General features: G+C 34.3%; 1 protein-coding gene across 1 annotated transcript; it reads right to left on the bottom strand.

Annotated features, from left to right (window-relative positions):
- Positions 1-11,548: 11,548 nt before the first annotated feature.
- Positions 11,549-16,910, bottom strand: LOC120162954 (copper methylamine oxidase-like). Its single transcript, XM_039172986.1, has 12 exons — positions 16,554-16,910; positions 16,141-16,250; positions 15,702-16,007; positions 15,344-15,456; positions 14,906-15,236; positions 14,604-14,819; positions 14,236-14,472; positions 13,818-14,003; positions 13,589-13,729; positions 12,027-12,295; positions 11,794-11,875; positions 11,549-11,695 (listed from the first exon to the last, which is right to left on the bottom strand). Exons 1-12 carry the CDS (start codon positions 16,789-16,791, stop codon positions 11,561-11,563), a joined length of 2,364 nt encoding a protein of 787 aa, XP_039028917.1. The 5' UTR covers positions 16,792-16,910; the 3' UTR covers positions 11,549-11,560.
- Between the last annotated feature and the right edge of the window lie 6,006 nt (positions 16,911-22,916).

The following is a 22,916-nucleotide window of genomic DNA, read 5'->3' as shown; positions in this document are numbered from 1 at the left end:
AAATCCATATCATTCATCATATTTCATCACTTTCACATTAATTCCAATCTAATTAGGCTTGTAAACGAACCGAACGCACACGAACGGATGTATGTTCATGTTCATTTATTTAATAAATAAACAAACATAAACGAACACGAACATAAACGAACAATTTTTTTTTGTTCATGTTCGTTCATTAAAGAATATAGCTTGTTCATGTTCGTTCATTTAATAAATAATCGAACATAAGCGAACACAAACATAAAAGAACACGAACATAAATGAACATGAACATAAACGTTGGAGACCCTACCTTCTATTGTTCTTTTATGAAAAATAGTCGACAATGCAAATCAACCAAATCTACAGTGATAAATAGCGTAAGAGCTAATTAGCAGTGATGAAATGTTTAAAGATATCAGATATTTCAATCGATCTTTTAAAGATATTAAATGATTCACACGACTTTAATTTAACACTATAACATTTATCTTAGTGGCCCATGATTACATATGAACAATCATTTTCCACTACGTTATTCTAATAAATTCGCCGGCTAAAAGTTTTGTGACATCAATGTTAGACTTTAGTGAGATTTGTTAATAATGGTTCTTTCCATTGGTATAGTATAAAATTTAACAGCATGGAGATTTCAAACGGTACAAATTGGACTACAAGGCAACAATATAGATCCGAAATCCCTCCGATACTTTAAAGGTTGTGTTGTAAGTTTTAAAAGTTGGGGGACCTAAATGCAAGCATATGAAAAGTTCAGTGACCATATTGTAAACGTACTAACGGTAGTGTAACAACGTCAAACGGTCGGTTACATGGGGGACCATATTACAAACGGACTAAATGTTGGAGGATTGTATTACAAGTTTTAAAAGTTGATGGACCTAAATAAATGCTTTAGAAAAGTTCAGTGACCATTACTATACTTTACCCTAAATTAAAATTCCCGTATTAGGTTCGTATTCAATTTTTATGCATGTGTTATTTTACTAAAATAAGCATATCTTGAGTTCTCAATGTCTGATTGAAGAGTTTCAAAATGCGTTGGAAAGCTAACTGAAAGACGGTTAAGTTTTAAGAAGATATCATGCCTTAAAAATGTCTGGATCTTGTCCCGAAAATTGATGCAAGTTGGCTTATGTATTGGGCTTCAAAATTAACTTTAATAAAAATGTTTCGACTTTAGAAAAATTAGACCGGAAAAAAATCGGGTATTACAAGGGCTATTTGACATAACTGACACCTTTTTTTTAAATTTTCTCTTTCTGACATCGTTTGACCAATATTTCCAGAAGTAGCACCCTTTCTGCTGAGTTGGCAAAGGCGCGTCCCCGGGGACGCGCTTTACTCGTGTTTTCGCTGAGTTGGATGCCACGTGTGGAAGGCGCATCCCCGGGGACGCGCCTTTGCCAACTCAGCAGACACGTGTGGAAAGCGCATCCCCGGGGACGCGCCTTCCATTAAATGTCATAAATGCCCCCATTCGTTTTTCCTAACTACCCCTCCTCCTCCCCTATATAAACCCCCTCAACCCTCCCTCATTCTTCACACCAAAATCATCTTCTCCTCTCTTATATAACTCAAATTCTCCAACTATTTGAGTTTTAAATTTGTTATTAGTGGTAAGAAATTTATTTTTATGTTAGTATTTTTTTAAATAGTTATTATTTTTTTATATTAATATATTTATGTAAATATTATATTTTTATTAAAATAATATTTATATAATTATTATTTATTTATAATTATTAATTTTTTTTGCTAATTATATTGTTTTGTCTACAGTTATAATGGAAAACGAAATGAATGTTTTTTATATATATATTTATGTGGGCATTGTAGAAACATCGGGCACAATAGAAAAAAATGTCCAGCTCTATTATCATCATATAACCGTTAACTCTTATGTAATTAATATTGTATATAAATGAATGTTTTTTTTCTAATAATTTAATGTTATTGCATTTATATAATTTGTCAATGTATGTACACCTAAATAAATTTTTTTAACTTTTAAATACATAAATATATTTAATATATTTATTTAATATAATAATTAATATTATTAGTTATAATTTTTTTTTAAAATATAATAATAATTCCACCTTCTAAGTAGAGAAAAATATTAAATTAAACAAATTAAAAGTTATTAAAAAATTTATGTATACGATGACACATTTCATGTTCTTATTGGAGGATTAAATTTATTAAATTAAATTTTCAATAAGACTAATTTTATAAAATATGTAAGTCTTGAAGATTAAATATGTAATTATACTAATTTATTAACTTATACATCAATATTTTCGTTAAATATTGATATGAGATGACTAGATTGATAACATTTAAATAATTAACTGATAAAATTAATAGATCGATAATCAAAATAAAAAATAATAATATAACCATATGTGTAATATTATAATTTCATACATTTTTCCTATAACACACATTAACAAAATACATTTGATAATTCTTACATTATAATCGAAACATTTTACATAATATATTATTAATTTATAATAATAATAAAAATAAACTATTTATTATTAAATAAAATACGTGTCTGCTGAGTTGGCAAAGGCGAGTTCCCGGGGATGCGCCTTCCACACGTGGCACGGGTAAAGCGCGTCCCCGGGGATGCGTCTTTGCCAACTCAACAAAAAGGGTGCTACTTCTGGAAATATTAGTCAAACGGTGTCAGAAAGGAAAAATTTAAAAAAAAAGTGTCAGTTATGTCAAATAGCCTATTACAAGCCGATGCATTGAAGAGAGTGTAATTAGGGAGATTGAGATTTCCAGTGACTGAAATCATAGAAGACATCAATGTCACATCGGTGATGACTAACGAGAGCGGTGGAGATGATGAAGACATGAGAGGGGAAAGCAAGTGAGCGGAACGACAAATGGTTTCCCATTAAAGAAAAAAGGGTCGGTGGTTTTTGTAGTGATTGGATCGATAGGGATGAGTGTGAACTTTTGGGTTACTTGAGGGAAGAAGAAGAGGAAAGTGGAGATAAGCTAAGTTCCAACTGAAGAAACGATAGGTGAATAGTTATTGAAGTTAGTGAACAGTGGTGGCAAATGAGAGAGGTGGTGAGTCAAATAAAAGGTAGAAGATGACCCACGTCGGAGCTTGAGAGCAAAGTAACATGAAAATGAAAGGGGATAGCATCAAAGTTAGACATTGTTGGCAGGGATGAATATAGAGGGAGGCAGATGGAGGCAGTCATTCTCTCTAAAAATTTTAAATTTCTATATATTTTAGATTTTTTTTGTATTTTCTACTGAAAATTTATTTTTACCCTCCTAAAATTTTATAAGTTCTCCCCTACTTAAAATTTGATAAGTTCGTCCCACGTAACATAAAATCATACTCCGTTCTTGATTTTTGGCCAAAAGCCCCAAAATGAGTAGAGAAAATGGGTGAAGATCTATGTTTCTTATGCAATGGAGTTTGGTAGTTGGGGAAGAAAATGGATCCCTAAGTCGAAACACCGAGAGTTAGTTAGTTCGAGTGATAAGTAGGGGGTGTTTAATGACTTTAGCAATTCGTGGGTTATTTGAACTCGATTTTATTAAAATTTGATCAATATTTAATTTAGATTAACTTAACTAAAATTTGAGGTCAAGTCAAAATCTTAATGAGTTGAGTCAAGCAAGGTCTAACTCGACTCGATAAGTTTACGAGCAGATCGCAAATTTTTTATAATTATTTTAATAATTATCTTAAAAAATTATTATATTAAAAAATTTAATTAATAATTACTAATTTACTAATAACAAATAAGCAAAATGTTAAATTAATAATTACTATTAATTTATTAATTTTAATAAACAACAAGAAAACAAGAAAGATACTAAATTATTAATTTATTAAATTTTATATATAATTAAAAAATCAAGTAAAAATTATAGTGAACTTAACGAATAACGAGTCGAGCACAAACGAGCACAAGTCGAATAAAATTTTATCGAGTTTAATGAGAAACAAGTTGAATTGAGCAATAAAGTTTTTAACGAACACGACTCAAACACTGTTGACTCACTCGATAAGGACGTTTTTCCCGAAAAATCACTGGTTATCGATATATTTACAGATCTAACACCGGTCATACTATATTTCTCGATCTAACACCCTTAGCAGTAAAGCGCGCCCCCTGAACTGCGCTACATGCTGATTTGGCGCCACGTGGAGTAAGTCGTGCCCCATGCACCGCGCTATATGCTGACATGGGATATACGCGGATCAGGGGCCGCGCCTTACCTGTGTATCTTCCACGCATCAGAAAGACGCGCCCCTAACCCCGCGCTATATGTTTAATTACCCCCATACCCCGACGCTTCACACCCCAATCCTCCCTATAAATACCCACATCCTCAATCACTTTCATCACACCAATTTCTCTCAATTTCTCTCAAATACTCTTATATTCTCTGTTTAAGGTATATTTTATTATATTTTTAATATTTTGTATTTAATTTATTTAAGTATTTTAATTTATTTAATATTTTACTTATATAATTTTTTTGCAGATATATAATGGAAGGCAGTCTACTTCGCTTGGATGGAAATTATATATCTCGACACTTTGCTGATACGATAACATTTTAACGTTTTAATTTAATTTAAATTATTAGTAATAATTTGTTGATTTATTTAATGCATGATTATTAGATTAAGAATTAATTTTTGTAATTATTTATTTTTAGGAGAAGGACCTTGTATTAGATCCTTTTATTAGGAACATTAAGTTAGTGATACCTAGCTGTGTCTTGCCGTGTTTAGTAGAGGCTGGATTTGGTTATATAGGTAGATATCAGGGTCACTGTAAGATAGAACCAGACCTTATCTCTACCTTAGTAGAGCGGTGGAGGCCGGAGACCCACACATTCCATCTTCCGTGCGGAGAGTGCACGATTACACTTGAGGATGTTGCTATGCACCTGGGGCTTCCGGTGATGGGATGTTATATCAGGGATCGCGTAGGGTTCCTGGACTACTTTGTGTCGGTAAATTCTAGAACGTGTCCAGGAAAGTTTTAACGGTGGTCGGATACCGTTAAATTGGTTAGATGCCAATTTTCGGGAGTTGAACGAGGATGCGTCTGAGGATGAAGTTAAAATGTATGCATGGGCATGCATACTGCAGCTGATAGGAGGGTTGCTAATGCCAGACAAATCGATCAACCAAGTTCACTGCATGTGGTTGCGACATCTTATCGACTTTCATCTGGTCGGATCATTCAGTTGGGGATCGGCAGTTTTGGCTTTGCTGTACAGGGAGATGTGTCGAGCTACTGACTACAGGCATAATGCTATCAGCGGATGTCTCCTACTACTATAGTCTTGGGTATGGTATCGATTTCCCTTTTTATGTCCCGTTGTGAAGAACCCATTTGTATTTCCACTACTCTTGAGGTAATTATAAAACTGATTTCGTATATTAATAATTTTATAAAGCGTATAATAAATTTTTTTCCTTGAATAGGTGGTCTACTGATAGGAAAAATCATCAAGAGCTACCTGATGATTTAGAAAAAATTAGGGTGTTAATCGATCAGAAGGCTGGCACACAGGTATGAATTTTAATGTTTAAAAATCGATTTTAGATTATAATTATATAATTAGATTATTATTTTGATAAAAAATATATATATATATATATATTTTAGTTTGAATGGGTTCCATATTCTACTGATGATGTGAGGGCGGTGATCCCACCTGAGTTGAGGGGACCATCAGATGTTTGGATGCGATGGTCCCCTTGATCTGTTATGCGACCATCGAGTGGCACTCCACTGATCGCGTGCTCCGGCAATTTGGTTGTTTTCAACCAATTTCGGAAGCACCTCGCAATATGGACGAGTTGCATAGCACAGATAGACATGGCAAGACAGATTCAGATTGGCTGGTGAGGCATCATGAGTGGGTCGTGTTGTGGGAAGATCGACATCGGCGCCTTCCCCGTAGAGAGCCCATTTTACTTGACCTCTTGATGGTTGCTGACAGTTATTATGAGTGGTTCAATAGTAACAGGAAACCGTTTCTACTTCCCGATAATGCACGAGGGCAGACCTTTTCGCGACGTCGACAGATACGTTCACCGACACAGCACCATCGTCCCCCGACTCGTGGACGGAGATCAGGTGCTTCCGGTTCATCCTTAGCTGCACCAGCAGGACCTTCACAGCAGCCACCGTATCCAGTGACTTACATACCGCAACCATATATGATGCCGCCACCACCTTTTCATTACCAGATGTCACCGCCGCCTTCACCCGGTTTTATGACCCCCGCCACCGTCACAGATGACCCCTCCTGGAGGCTTTTATGGGTCTATGTTTGTAGATCTAACTTGAGGTTCATATGTTGAATATTTGGCGGGTTCAGCCTCATCACCCATGGTCGCAGCACAAACACCTCCTGTACAGTTTTCACACTCAGCGATGTCTAGGTTTTATGAGTTTTCCCAGTTTTCGTAGGCTGGTGGGATAGTTAGTCATACACCTCCAGGGTCCTTATTCTATTGAGGTGCTTCATCGTCATCAGCTCTTCATCAACCTAATGTACCTACTCAGGACGACGACGACGACGATGACGATGATGGTGATGATAGCAAGGAGTCACAACCAGTGATACGAAGAAATCCTCCTCGAGACCGACAGCCACCGCCCTGCGGAACACATTCGCGTCGCATGCATCGATAGATTTTGTTTTTTATTATATTTGTATTTAGTTTATTGGACTTTTTAATTGTAATTTTTTATTATTTCTCATTTAATACTTACTTTATTTTGTTAAATTTGTTTGACTTTTTTTTAATGTATTTTAGTTAATTTTGATTATTACCATTTAATATCAGTTATTGTAATTTGGTTATCATTTACCATTTAATACTTATTGTAAGTTTGTTGTATTTAAAATTATTTTGAAATACCAAGTTGTTATTAGTTTGATAAAATTTAATGACTGTGTTCGATAACTTTCTTAAGTTTGTCATTTATTATCTCTTTTATTATAATCACATATAACGCAAACGTCCAATCTCGTATTATTGTATCATCTTTTTAATCTTCATCAACGATTATCGAATGACATTAACTTGAAGTAAATGCAAATTAAAGTACAAGAATTATTATTTGATAAACAAATACATCATTTCCTCATCAATTGTTACTTGACGGCAACAGAAGTGGACATATTTTTCTAGTGTGCTCTGGGTTTCTACAATGCCCACATCTTCTGTCTTGTCTAGGTCTTTCTAGAATATCCATATCGCAATGAATTCGATTGGATTTTGGACGACCACGATCCCTCAATAAACTCGGATTTGGTACAATCGGAAGCCAAACTAGAACCTCATCAGGGTCTTTGTCATTACCTATAGGGGGAAACTCAAATTCGTATACCTTAAAAGCTTCAGATAGTAGGTATACAGGATCCACAAAATGGTTATAGTCTTGACGTGTATGCGAGCAAGATGCTATCACATTAGAGCATAGATACTTCAGAGCTTGAAAAAACCTGCAGTCGCACGTTCTGTCCCTTAGATTTACTCTTAACGACATAACTTCAATCCCTTGAAGAGGTCGCGGCAACTCTGTGACATGAAACATTTCATGCCTTCTAGAGAATCTTGTTACAACATTCCATTTGATGCAGAAATTTTTTTCTGTAGATCTGCAACTAATCTAGGGTGATAGACATGACTGTCTTGCTTCCAGGTTTGAGCTTGTCCCCCGAGCTTCGCAAAAAGTGCCCCCAAATGAAAATATATAGTCTTTACCAAAGCCGCTACTAGTAAATGACGTGCACCCTTTAAAGTTGAATTGATTGCCTCTGCCAAGTTGGTCGTCATGTGTCCATATCGATATCCACCATCATATACGTTCGTCCATATTTCTTTATCGATGAGGCTGATGTAATCGTATCCTTCCTCGTTCTTCGCCCGCAAATCTTGAAGCATTGATTCAAACATTCGAGGAAGTAGTTCGTAACCTGATAAAAAAATGTGTAACTTACTAACCTGATCAAAAGGATTGAAAGAAAACAAACTACATCAGTTTCACTTACCCATGCGCACAAGTAATTGACGCTTATCATTCTTCTTGTATCTTCCATGGTAGTTCGCAGCAATATGTCAGAGACAATATCTATGTTTGACAAAGGGTGGTTGCCACATTGGACCCAAAGATTCCATTACTGCTTTGATCCCAGCTCCGCGATCTGAAATGACACAGATGTTTTCCCTCGTGATAACATGTGCACGTAAATTTTGGAGGAAAAAAAAGCCCAAGAATCTGTATCTTCTCCATCGACAAGAGAAAAAGCAACTGGAAGAATGTTGCGATTGTCATCTTGGACAACTGCCAATAATAAAACTTGCTTGTATTTTCCATACAAGAAAGTCCTGTCGATCTGGACCATAGGCTTGCAATATTTGACAGCATTAACGCACTGTGGGTAACTACAAAAAACCCGATAGAATTGGCATCGATCGCGAAGAACTCGATCATTATGGTATGCTTAGTAGGTTTCAAAGTCCACAATTGTCCCAGGATTCAACGTCCGCACCAGCCTAACCTGGAAGTTCGTTGTAAGATGTATCTCATTCTCCATGAAGTTTGACAATGGCATTTTGTTTTGCCAACCAAGCTTTTTTATAGGAGACAGTGTACCCATATTGTGATTGTATAGTTGAAATCAACACTGCAACAGCTATATGAGAGCTTGTTTTTACCATAGGCATGATGGCTTGGCATATCATTTCAGAGTCCAAGTTGGGATGATCTTGGTTGACCCCTCCAGCACAACATTTGTGAGGACCGTTATTTACTATTAGTTCACATATGTTGTTTTTCCTCTTCATTTTTGATACGCGAACCATCCAATTGCATCTGTTTTCGCGTCAGGCACAGTAGCATACATATTTTTTGACTCTAGCCATCACCGCTTCTTCTTTGCTTGAAAACTCCATGCCTAAAGATAACTCACCATTATTTATTGATGAGTAATATCCATAGTCACCGAGATGAGGCATATCCGCAAATTTTGGCCCATACATTGCACCATAATCAGCTTCATACATGTGTACAGGAAGGTCAGTTTGTGCCACATTTCTTGGAACTTCATCATCATCGGAGTTGAATTGCGATGATTCTGGGTGAATGAATAGTCCAGTCTCAGCACCATCCATACCAGGCTCACGAAGCGGTTCTTCTGGTGGAGATCATGGTTCCTCCATGCGCTCCACATTTAGGTCGAAGAACCTACTACTTGCACGCCTTCCCCTTGAACTAGAAGGCATATCGACATTGAGATCGAAAAAGCTCGCAGTCGAATGCCTACCCCTGGAGCTTGAAGCCATCGTGTCAAATGGAACTGCACAGATGGTTGCGTCGATGGCATCTCCATATGGTCAAAGAAATTTGCAGATGAATGCCTTCCCTTGAACTGGACGCGGTGTTGCCATATGAATTGTTCGTGGACCCACCTCGGTACATATCGTAAGGAGTTGCGGATGAATGTCTCCCCATTATGGCATAAAAATCATTACACATTACTATAATCGGGCTGTCAACTTGATCAACTTGTTCAGCAAGCCCATAGTGGGAGCTTAATGATTGACCCCGAACAGCACGCACTTGAACAAAATATGCATACATCTCAATATCGGCGTCTGAATAATTACTTTGAGCTTCAACCATCATTTCAACATCATCATTGTTCGAAAGTTTGAACGTTGTATAAGTTAATGGCAATAATGATGTTGGAAATCTGTACTGCAACGACGACATTCTTCTACTACTTCCAACATGAATCTTCCTTGAAATCTTCGTTATCAGCTCCTCAAGAGTTATGTTTCTCTTGAATGATATTTTAACACGCTCATTTGATACGAAAACAACTTCGGTTTCATCTTCTCGAATTTCACCATCATAATAAACAATAACTGAAAGTCGCACCATTTTTTGAGTTTAAAAGTGCGACAATATTGTATCTACAAAAAAAAACTAAAACAAACCTGATTAAATAAATAATATATGAACGAAAATATAACACAATAAAATTTTTACACATCAATGTAAATAATTTAAATAATATAATTTTATATTATTACCTGCACCGCAAAACTATTTCGACGTATGCTCCAGCTTTACAATTTTACAAACACAAAAATTAATTGAAAATAATTAATATAATATTTTTTCAAATAATTAGTATAATATTTTTTCAAATAATCATAATAAACAATAAGTACAATAAAAAAATTATAACAAAATTACCTTATAACGAAAAATCGCACAAACTTCTAAATCAAATATGAGAAAATTGTCAGAATTATTGACTCGTTGACGGAATTGTTGTATTAATTTATAAGTTGAGAGGAGAGATGTGAGGAGATGTGAGGAACTTAACTGGGGAGAATGGTATTTATAGAAGAGAAAAGTTTCTATAATTATACAAGGTCGCGTTATACCCACGTGTATTCCATGTCAGCATATAGCGCAGTGCAGGGGGCGCGCTTTACTGTAAAAGGTGTTAGATCGGGAAATATAGTCTGACCGGTGTTAGATCGGTAAATATACCGGTCACCGGTGATTTTTCGAAAAAAACACCCTCGATAAGCACCCCTAATAATAAGAATTTTTTAAGATAAAATAAATTTAAAAATTAATTATTTTTCTATATTTGTATATTTTATTCATTAAATTAATATATATATATATATATATATGAATTGATTATTTATTCTATCGATTTATGTAATTTTGGTCACTTACATAGATTGTTATAATTAGGTCTATAAACGACTAACATCTCTTTGTTTGATGACGTTTAGTCAAAAGGAATTAACTTTTAATTTGATCTGAATTTTAGATAGAGTATAAATTTGACATTTTAATTCAACAAAATATGAATTTGACATTTTAATTCGACCAAATTGTTTTGTCGTCGACAATCATCATTAGTTGCTATCGGTCGCTGTCTCCATCGACCATTGGATCCCAAAATTTATAACCCACTCCTTTTTTAACTTCCTAAACATTAACCTAATATTCATTTCATACTGACCTTAACAAATCTAGACTACTTAATTTATACCTACACTTTTATTGAGTTTAGATCCGAGTTTAAAATTTGTTTTGAAATTAGAATTAATTTATTATTCAAATTAAGTTTATTATCTGTAACATAAATATAACATTTTAGATAGCAAACAAAATTGAAAATAAAATATTTAAAATTTTGAATATTCAAATTTAAATGCATATTAATAAAAATAAATTAAATTCAAATAATAAACATTCGAATTCAAATTCACAAAAATACAATAAATTTAGATAATAAATATTTGAGAAGTAGTATTCGTATTCGCTTAAAATCCGTTGTAGTCAATAAAATAACATTTCAATCTGAATATTATTTTGTTTAAAAGTATTCTTTTACAAAACCTGACCTGGTTTTAGGTGACGAAATTATACGAAATTCTACACCAGTGATGCCTCATGGAGTGTACCATGGTTTTTTTTATTGCATGCATATCCATATCAAATGCTCAAAGTTTTGCCATCAAACCATCCTGTACAGACTTGGGTACCCCATTTTCTTTGGCATCCCTGTCTTTAGTTTCCAATTCACAGGCATTAGGAGGGACATCCACCGCCGGCGAGCAGTTAAAGAATCCATGCGGCTGCACACCACAAAGTTAACTCATTAATCCAGATATCTGTTACTAAAAAATTCCCACTAACAACAAACAACAAAGCCAATTCAAGTAGGGATGGTTACCATCAGCATGAAACCAATGTGCTCCACCGGCATAACAGGCCAGTCTTCCAATCGAGGGACATGCGTAATTCCAAATACATACCTACGTAAGTCATAATGATCAGTCCAAGTAAAACAGAAAACAGTAAATAAAGGTGACTTGAAAGGAAACCAGTGCTTTATTGGCATGCAGCTGTGAAATCTTAGTGTTAAAAAAAGGCTATGCCTTGATAGTAAAGATCAATTCAACCAACCAGAGAACTATATCAGTTTCCTCGAGAGGACGATCCTGCTTGACCCATGTAGCCAATCCTTCACCAGCACGTGGATTTTGATTAGGAAACTCTCCTCCAGGAAACATCTCATCAGGAGCATATTGAGTAACCCAGAGGTTATGCTTTAAGAAAGCAGCTCTTCTTAAAAACTTGGCCTCAAAACCAGCTAACGGTACACAGTTCGAGCCAGGTACAAGTTTGTAACCAGTCAATTGACCGCTTCTGTTCACCGTCCTTGTATTCCTCACCTGGCATATGTTAAAGCATATGGAATTATGCATTTACAATAAAAAAAACGAGCACAAATATATAAATCTCTTATTTATAAGATAAAATAATAGGGTAGGCATTAATAAGATTGTGCCATTACAATACTAGTATCCCTTAAAGGAAGTCCCATGCCTCACATCTTACATTTATCTACATACTGAAAAACACAACTCAGAAACGATTAACAATTAATAGTACTTACTCCAATACAAGTCAATCAGTGCCACAGAACATATCTTACTATTACTTTATTTCGGGTAAAATACTACTTTGCCAGCAGATCATATAGCCCATCATTAAATTGTTCCAAGTGCAATTAACACTAAAAACAAACTGCTGGGTACACCACTCTGAAGTTATGAGCATATAAAGTAAGGACCATGGTTATCAGTGTAAGGGTACAGAAGGTAGAAGGGTACAGATAAATTTTGAAGATCGCTGGTTACCAGTCAGATCAAAATTTATTTTCCTTTTCACCTATTTGGTTCTTTAATTCAATTTCTAATGTTTCTCACTCACGATCATTCATTTATTTGATGTTTGAAAATACTAAATTAAATGTTTTTAGTTTTTTAAATTTATATTTGCATATAAGCACATTGATGTACATGATGGAGATGTGTACTTATATTTTGTTAAGGAACTTGGAAATGTATATGTGTGTGTGTGTGTTACCAGGACTTGGGTGTGATTGTTGAGTATGGGTATGTGTCCAAACACTAGTATGGCTTTTCAAAGTTAATCTTTGTATTTGGAGGATGCTTGGGGGGTCATATCCTATACCCATGTATTGGATATGAGTCTTGGACACGGGTATTATTAGAAAAAATGAAGAGTCCGAGCAACATAGTGTGTTTGTGTGTGAAAAAAGAAACATTAGAATGTCGATAAGCCTGAAATGACAGGTAGAAAACATAGCGGCTCTTGTGTGTATCAATACCAAAACAAAAATGCTACATCCACCTGTAGGATAGTATTACTAACTACTTTGGTAGAAGGAGGACAGAAATCATGTGATTATTAGAAAAAAATATGTGACAAAGAGAACTAGACACTTGCAAGAACGGAGAAACAAAAGTTAGTCGCTACAATTTTCTGGAGAACATAAAAATTAAGTATTTCTATGAAGTAAAAGCACCTACATACCAAATCAAAGATGGAGAATTTTTTGCTGATATATGAAAAATCCAAGGGATAGAAGGAGTAGAACAACTAAACCTAAACAAGTAACACAAACAAGCAATTCAACACCAAAGATAAGTAATCCTTACAATCCAATGGCGAGCTGTTAAGGGATTACAATCACGCATGGCTTGGAGTTCTGTTTTAAGCAGGGTTTCTTCCGCATAGAATGCGTTATTATGAATGTTACTTTCCCCGGGTTCCTCAACTTTAGCATTAACCTCAACAACCTAGAAATATAGTAGATATTATGCCATATGGTCGAGAAAGGTTTTAAGATGCAAGCAAATAATAATCCAAAAATTTTAAGTCATATACCTGATTGAAGGCTTCCCCAGGTTTGCAATCAATAGCCATGTCCATACGAGCAACAAAGAAGTGTTGATGAACTGGTGCATATAAACCTGGGGCAATCATTGTGCCATATTTTCGAGATTCTCCAGGCTGTAATGCTCCTAAGCTAAGAATTCCTGTAAGCTTAACTTCAGCTTCAATCTTTCCATCCTGTAGTGTGCAATAACAAAAGGTCAAGAAAATCGTTAAAGATCATACAAAGTCATAACATCATAGAAGTTTGTAACAGAGCTAAGATTCATTATGCAAATTCCCTAAATGCGCCTTGAGACTTCTCTAAATGTGTTCAACAGTGTGTCTGTTTGTTATATTTACATATTCATATTTAAATATGAATATATCTAGCACGACAGTTTAGCATATGTGATGTCAGTAGACTTGCCTGATAAAAGTGCCAGTAAAATCCATACTCATAGTTAGCAACAGTGCATATGAAAGACACTGTTAGCCGCCTAGACCTTCGGACTTCTGCCAAACCTGTTCTCCAATCTTGATGCTTCCATAAAATCCCGTGATCCTCTTCATGCAAACAGACACAATTTTCAATTGTTTCAACACCTCCAGAGAAATCTGTAAAGTGAGCATCAAAGTATTTGATATAGCCGAGACAATCACATCCCTGTAACAGAATTTTTTTTTAACAAATTTAACTTCATTAAAAACGAGCATTATATAAACTCCAAAATTTATAATACAAAGTTCTTATAAAAAAAATTATAATACCAAGAGCAGGCAGAAGTGATCTCAAACCTTCTTGAGAGAATGAGCATTTTTTCCAAGGCCATCTTCACCAGCATCGAAAGCATTCTTTCGGTAATGTGGATCATTTGGATCCCCATATGGCACAACCATCTCCACAAAACTCAGTCTATGAGCAACAGGCCTTCGACCTCGACTACCATCTACATATGCAACAGAGTATATAACCAATCCCTCCTTTGGGGTGAAACCAATACGGAAATTCCACTATCAGCAATAGACAAAAAAGGAGAACATTCATGAGTTTCTGCATTTAGCAAGAAATATAACCAATTGAACAAATGCAGACCTACCTTCTGCCACTCAACAAACCACCCATGAACACGAAAGCTGGGACCTTCAGGCTGAACAATCTGTAAAGGTTTCACATCACTTCGATCAACACCACCTCTTGTTTCTCCAGAAGTATAATTCCTCAAAGGATCAGCTGGAGGTAAAGGAACAAATTTACGGTCTTCAAACTCAATCACCTTCATCTTTTGCATATCAACAAGTACATAAATTCCCTCAAGTGGACGAGCATATCCATTTTCCATGGGACAGTCACTTTCAGTTCTACAGAATATAAGTGGTTTAGCAAGTCTTCTGCTAGGAGAATCAGCATCACTATGATAACCAACACACCTGTTGAAAATGGATTTAAACCCAAATGTACCAGTACAAGAGCATGACGCAAATAGAAAAAAGTTGGCAAACATTTTATATGCAAACGAATTGCAGATATAACTAACCAAGGATCGACCATCACAAGGTCCATGTCCTCAATACCCCTCTTCTTCATTGCTTCTCGGAATTGAGGAAAGTCTTTTACAACAGCTTCACATTCAGCATATTCCATAGCATCCTGAAAGGAAGTCAAAACTGAAATAAAAAATGAAATGGTAACGCTTTTGGTAAGTTCCACTTAACCTAACCTTTGTACTTGAATTGGGGGGGGGGGGGGGTCAAACATCCATACACAGGTAAGTTGGATAATTCAAGGGATAAAAGAGAATAGCACAACACTTAACTGCAATTGCTCTAAAATTCTAAAACCTAGCAATTGGAAAATTATTAAGCATAGATGTCCATGCAAGGAGTTAGATTTACCATAGGAGGCTGAACATCCGGAACAACTTGAGATGATATTACTTTTCCCCTGTGATGCCCTCCTCGAGTTACCGCATGTACTTCTGATAACTCGACAACCCAAACACTTGTCTCATTGTAATTTTTGTTATAGACGACCAATCTACCTCGCCTGAAAGGGAGCTTGGTAGGGATCACTGGACCATTTTTGGTCCTGGGAAGTAATGACGGTTGGAAAGGTGGGAAGAAATAAGCATCTGCCAAAGCAACAACATGCTTTTCTGGCTCCAAAAGAACAACTTCCACAAAGCGCATGCTATCTCTTACCTGAAAACCAAAAAGAAAAAAAAATACTTAGCTCGACATTCCATACAACAAACAGTCAAAAAGTCTTCAGCACAATGATTTGGAAAAGATATAATGGAGGACAAATAAAAAGGCATTATACAGAATTAGCAACCTCAGGAGTGGCTCCAGCAGCCCTGACAGTAGCAATCGCTACAGAGATCTCAGCAGCAGATAAAGGGTCCAAAGGATGGCTGGTTTGAGGCCTTGTCAAGATTTGAATCCCTGCAAAATCAACGAAGCCAACATTTTGAATCCAGTAGAGAGAAAATTCTTGTCAATATCAGAGTGCCAAGTATACAAATACCAGAATAACTCTCAAACAGGTTGGGATAAATTAAACACAAAATTATATTCGTGGATGATTAATCCCGGGGAACGATGCAGTAAATCAAAAATCTGAAAAACATGAAAAATAGAGAAAGATAATCGTAATAACATGTAAAACGTCCAGGATCTAAAACGAAGATCATTTGAAAATCCAACACATTTCTCACAACCGCTAGAGAGAGAAAGAGAGAGATATGCCTTTGGTGGATGCAGTAGCGGAAGTTTCAGGAAGAGGATCAACGGGGCGAATCAAGGAAGCCATGGCAGCTTTGGTGGCTCGTTGATCGTCGCGGCGATCGGCAGAAGTGAGGGTCCAATTGTGCAGCATATTAGAGGCGGAGGCAGGAGGGGCGGCGGAAACGCAACATGAAGAAGGGGAAGAGGATGATGAAGAAGAAGAAGAATGAAGCATCGTCGTTTTCTTAGCTGAGGCCATTGTAAAGGGTTTGCAAGCTCGCCAAATCCACCGCAGTAAGTCTCAATACAATCTACTGACATACAGCAGAACTTGGTCTGTCGGCTCTGTATGTCTCACTCTTGTATCTATTCACATAAAGAAGCAACAAAGAGAAGAAAAATGGGGCAAGTTCATATCAAAGATTGGGTGCGAAAAGTGGTCGCTTTTTCATGGGGAGAAAAGAGATGTGATTGCTTGCCATGAAAAAGAGAAAGTAAACCGTGGAAAAGAAAAGCGATGGAGATGGAGCAAAGGGAAGGGCCTTTATATACTATACAGGGAACCACGTGCATCCTTCTCACACTTACTCCATTCTTGGGTTAATTTGCATTAGATTCTATGACTGATATATATTACATTCAGGTAAACCTAAACTATTAATTTTATTCTATTTTAGTATCTAAACTTTAATTTTTTTTCAAAATATTATCTAACGTTTAGTTTCAGTTTCAGTTTGATATCTCGTTATTAAAAACTTAACAGTGATGTTAATATGTCATCATAAGTTAATATCACGTCATCATTAAAAAAGTATCACATCAATAATTATTTTAATTTTTTAAAGTCGGAGTACCAAATTAAAACCTAAACTAAACGTTAGGCATGATTTCAAAAAAAAATTAGGTAACAAAACGGAACAAAAATAATAGTTTAGGTATTAAATGTGTAGTTTACCATTACATTTTTATAATTTTAAGTAGGTTTTGATACATTGTTTGTAATTTATGAAATATTCTTTTAATAAAACTGGCTGCATTAGTTAATTGTACAATGCAAAAGTATTGATGAAAAATATAGAAATTAAATATTATAGAAATACAAATTAATATATCTTAGCAAAAAATTAAAATCTGTGTCATTGAAGGGTAATCTTCTCCTTCCATAATTTGTTAAGTCAAAGCGAGATGTAAAAATTTAAAGGGTAAACTACGTGTTTAGTATTTAATCTATTAGTTTTGATCTTTTTTAATACCTACACTTTCATTATTTTCAAAACCATACATAATGTTAAGCTTTTGTTCCATTTTAGTATCACACCGTTAAAAACTTAATGGACGAGCTAACGTGGCGTAGCTCTAACGGACGAACGACCAATCCGAATGATGGACCACGAGAGAATGACGAGTCGACCAACGTAGTCCAATTTCAGGCCCATCAGACGGTGGACTATGAAGATCAGAGGATGAAGAAATCGAAGAGTTCATTGTCGATTTAGGGAGTTTAAAGTGTTTCCCAGTGAAACGGAGGCCAACGAGCCCGTCCGTTAAGTTTTTAACGGAGGTCGATGAAATGCTAAGAAAGTTTGGGCTTTATCGACCTAAGGATGCGACTGCCGACAAATGTAGACACGGCGGCCAGCGAGTTCGTCCGTTAAGTTCTTAACGGTGGGATATTAAAATGAAACAAAAACTAAACATTATGTATGATTTTAAAAAAAAATGAAACTTTAAGTATTAAAACAAATCAAAATTGATAGTTTACCTAAATTTAAATTGAAGGGTTAATTCTGAGTTATTATTTATAAAGGAAAAAAAGAAATAATATCGATAATCGGATCATACTGACAGCCAAAATATCTTCTTGTGAATTGTTGTCATTTATAAATCAAAACTCATAATTAATATGAAATTTTATTATATTTAATTTTTATTATAATTAATATAAGTTAAACGACCTTAATGATAAAGAGATTTATTATTAATCTTTAAAATTATGAATTCAAACGTAACGTATATAGAGATATGAGGTTCTATTATTAAAGGGTTAAAATCTTTAAACATATATTATCTAATATTTACTCAAATATATATATATATATATACCACATCGGATAAGAATTATGAAATACTTATTCAATGTTATAAAAATTTGACTATACAATTATAAATTTAAAAAATATAGACACTCAAACCATTTTTCATTTAGAACTCAAAATAATTTTAATAGTTAAAGAAAATATTATTTTCTTTTAAAATTATAAGTTTGAATAACTACATCTAAGAGTGTATATATGTTCAAATAATTATGTTTAGAGATATACGGGCTATATCAATAATTAAAAATTAAAAGTAAAAGAGAGATAAATAAAAAGTAGAGGGTTTGGATGGTGGTGGGTATGGGCCTTGGTGAAGAAGAGATGACCCCACTTTGTGTTATTTTCTGGGTAAACTATTGAAATAGTAATTTTTATTTCATAAGTGTTTATTTTTAGTCACCAATGTTAAAAAATAACATTTTGATAACTAATGTTATCGATTTATAATGTTTTGATCACTGATATTATTGATTTATAACATTTTGATCACTAGGATGTTGAATGATGTTTGTTTGACTCGTTAGTAAAATGGATTGATTTTTTATTTGATCCTTAAAATTTAGATAAAATACTAATTTGACTCTTAAACTTCAGATAAATATCAATTTAACCAATGAATCCAATCAAAGTCTTTTATCGTTGGTCTTTGCTCACCATCATCATCGACCACTACCAATCCCCGTCACCGATGATTCTTAGACCCCAAAAATTTCTATTGCATTCCTTTTTGGCGTGATGAATGTGAATTTGTTGTCTGTTTCATCGAAAATGCATCAAATTCAATAAATCTAACCTATAACACTTAGCTTCCTTTAAAATTAAATAATAATAATAAACTTATCATTTATATTGTTTTTAAATAAATACATTATAAATCAAATTATATATCATAATTAAATCCATCTTTTTTATTATAATGATATCGATTTAGATAAAATGAAATCATAATGATAAAAAGGTCAAGAAAAATATTAAGGTGTAAATTTTGAAGTTGTGATAAATAAGAATCCCAATAAGTAAAAACCCCAAACCAGTTTTTTTTTTACTTTTCATCTATTGGGTATTTGCTTTGGATATTCATCAACAAGATTTAAAATTCCATTGAGTATTAGGTTTCAGTGATCTTCAAACAATTTATTGGTCATTCAATAGTAATTTTTGAACTTCGGATACCAAAATGAAGTTTAAACTAAATATTAGATATAATTTTGAAAAGAAATAAAATTTAGATACTAAAATAGAATAAAAATAATAGTTTAAATACTAAACAGGTAGTTTACCCTATAATATAAATATAAGACGATAAGATAAGTGGGGGTGGATGGAGGGATACATACACTGATAGAACCGGAGGATCATAATGTCCTTTCCTTTCTTCTGATAAGGCCGTACAACTTTCGCTTATTTATTTATCAGGACTTCGATTTCACCTCACGTACTGACAGGGCCCATCCCATCTGCTTTCTTTTACCTTTTCTATTTCACTAATGATGTTGGGTAAAATTGCTCAAATATTGTTTTGAAAAAAATATTATCATGCAAGGTGTTAAAAAATTATTCTCAATTAGTGACGTTGGGTAAAAAATTATTTCAAATAATGTGAATGTTAGAGTGTATGTCGGAAGACAATATGATAATTTTTTAAAGATGTTTGACTGATATGGTATCTTTCTTCAAGTTGCATGCATGCCTAAAAGCAAATAAAGTTATAGTCTTGTCAAAGAAATCGAATGATCCGTATGTCTTCTCAAAATCATCATGTTATTTGGGCATCGTTCGATGAGTATTATAATATTCACTCTATATGAAAAAAAATGATTTTTCTAACACTTATATGACAATTTTTTTCCACGACATTATCTAACTAAATTTGTCAATGATTTTAGTTTCCCAATATGGGATGAAATCAAAGAACATATATAAGATTTTATATTATGATAACGAATATTTAAAATTTTAAGAGAAAATGAAAATAAATTATTAATAAAAATATAAATATATTTAAGATATATGGTAATTTAAAATTTTCAGGAGAAGATCCCTAGATTTCATTGTATTTCTAGTTTCAACATTTTTTATTTTTTTAAAATTTTAATTATTTATTTATTAAGTAATTTGATTAACTTTAAAATTGAATTAATTTAAAACATGGTTAATAAGCACTAATCAAGGAATGCATTATACTTTTTTCTTTAAAAAAGTTATTAACTCATGATTTGTGTATTTGATTACCAGAATGACTTTTTTCCTGAAAATAAATAAATAAAGATGCAGAGGGTTAGATCCAGCATCAATGTATATTATTATATTTGAATTAATTTGATTATTCTATTTCTATTTAATTATCAACTTCAATTAAAATTGATTGTTTGGACAAACATATATTGAATGAATTAGAGGAAATTGATAAGTTCAATCAAACAAGTAATACAGTGATGAGTGAGTATCGTCTCCACGGGGATTAGAGGAAATTGATAAGTTCAATCAAAGCGCTTTACTATATCACCTAAGTAAAGTTAGTGATGTTATTTGCAAATGAAAATGTTCTGACAAAATGAATGGATGTTGTGGAAATTGTCTGATGGTAATATGGTAGCAAATTGAGATGTTATGGCAAATTGGATTGTGTGTAGTGCAATCAAATGAAAATGTAACGGTAAAATAAATTGTAACTACTGGATTTGATTATAAGAACTTTAGACTCCTCACATGGCAAACTATTATGGGAATGAATTATAGAAGTCACTTAGGAAAATTAAGTCTACTTCTCATAATGGTCTTACTTCTATGCATTATCTGCCCGACAGAGTTTACTAAGGGTGCCCTATGCTATCTCTAGTTAAGGGACTCGACAGATTGAAGATGCCTTGGCAAAAACCGATTGGCGTTAGCTACTACAGGGATCCTATTGGTCCAGATAACATGATATGTCTCGGCAATACCTTTTTGCGACAACATTAACATCTAACCTATCGCTCATACACAACTTCTTTTAGTCGAATGAAATCCTAGCCTTATCTCTAAGGTGGATTAGGCCTAGTTACTATCTAGAACCCCTTGCTTATGTGGTTTCTCCCTAGTTTATCTCGAACACTAAGGATGTGCTACCTAGACATTCTCTCGAACACTAAGTAATCTCCTAAGGAATGACTACTCTCATAGCTCCTACAACCTTAAGGCACTAAGATCCATAAACAAAACATATAATAACATAAAAAATAACCATTCATTAAAGCAAAACTTAAATATCCAAAATAAACTCCCACCAAATAGGATTAGTTCATGGTGGGGGTTCGAAATAAGCAAGCACAAAGAAAGTTAATCCGTTCCTTACAACCCAAATGGTAAAATATGAAAGCAAAGAGCAAAGGGAAGGAGGAAAAGCCTTCGACGTACTACTAGAGCTTCCCTCGGCCACCACGTACTGTCCCAGTGAATTAGCTCCTCTCGGACGCCTAGAACGCCACTCCCTCTAGCTTGCCAATGGAGGAATGCCGTGGCAAATAGGATTGGTGGTTTACTTTTTCTCTGAATTTTTAGCTCTTGGCGGCGTGGGTAAAAGTTCAAAGTCTCAAAGTGTGTTTTTTCATTGTGGATTCATCTTCTATTTATAGGGAGAGAATGACTTAGGGTTTTGTTTTAAAATTATCCTAGTACCCTAAAGCTCATTCCTTTTATGTGAAAGATAGTACATAGGTGGTAATAGGCCCCTCCTATATGGTTGATTGTAAAAACACGTATAGTCAATGACAACTGGCTCTTACTAAAATATATTATTTGACTTTTTCTGCCCAGAAATATTGTTCGAGTTGTCACGGCAATCGCATTTTGCTGAGTAGTCTCATCATGTCATGGCAATTTTCTTTTGCTTATCCTTGCTCCCAAATCCTGTACATTATCAAACAAAACACCTTCCCTATAAAGCAGCACTGATTACAAAATAAAATGCCTCGGCAAATAGAATTCCACCACATGCAACTATATGCTCCTAAATGCATCTATATGAGCTCTTAGATAGTCAATAAATTAAGTGAAAATGTCCCAAATATGACTTTTTTACGGAATTATCACACCCCCAAACTTAAGTTATTGCTTGTCCTTAAGCAATGAATAGTATTAAGTAAAATAAAAATACCATGACAAGTTCCGAAGCATAATAGTTATATGGGATAGAATTTAAGCCCTCAGAACATTTGGCTTCAACATGCTAGACTAGTTCGAGAAATCAAGTATTGCCCCCTAGGGAAAAATCCTTTGTGTGAGTGTGTGCGTGTTTGTATCCAGTCCA

This window comes from Hibiscus syriacus, unplaced genomic scaffold, assembly GCF_006381635.1.
Source record: "Hibiscus syriacus cultivar Baekdansim isolate YM2019G1 unplaced genomic scaffold, ASM638163v2 tig00111427_pilon, whole genome shotgun sequence".
Classification (NCBI taxonomy): Eukaryota; Viridiplantae; Streptophyta; class Magnoliopsida; order Malvales; family Malvaceae; genus Hibiscus; species Hibiscus syriacus.
Note: the sequence above shows the minus strand (reverse complement) of the source record. Positions and strands in the feature narration are given on the sequence as shown.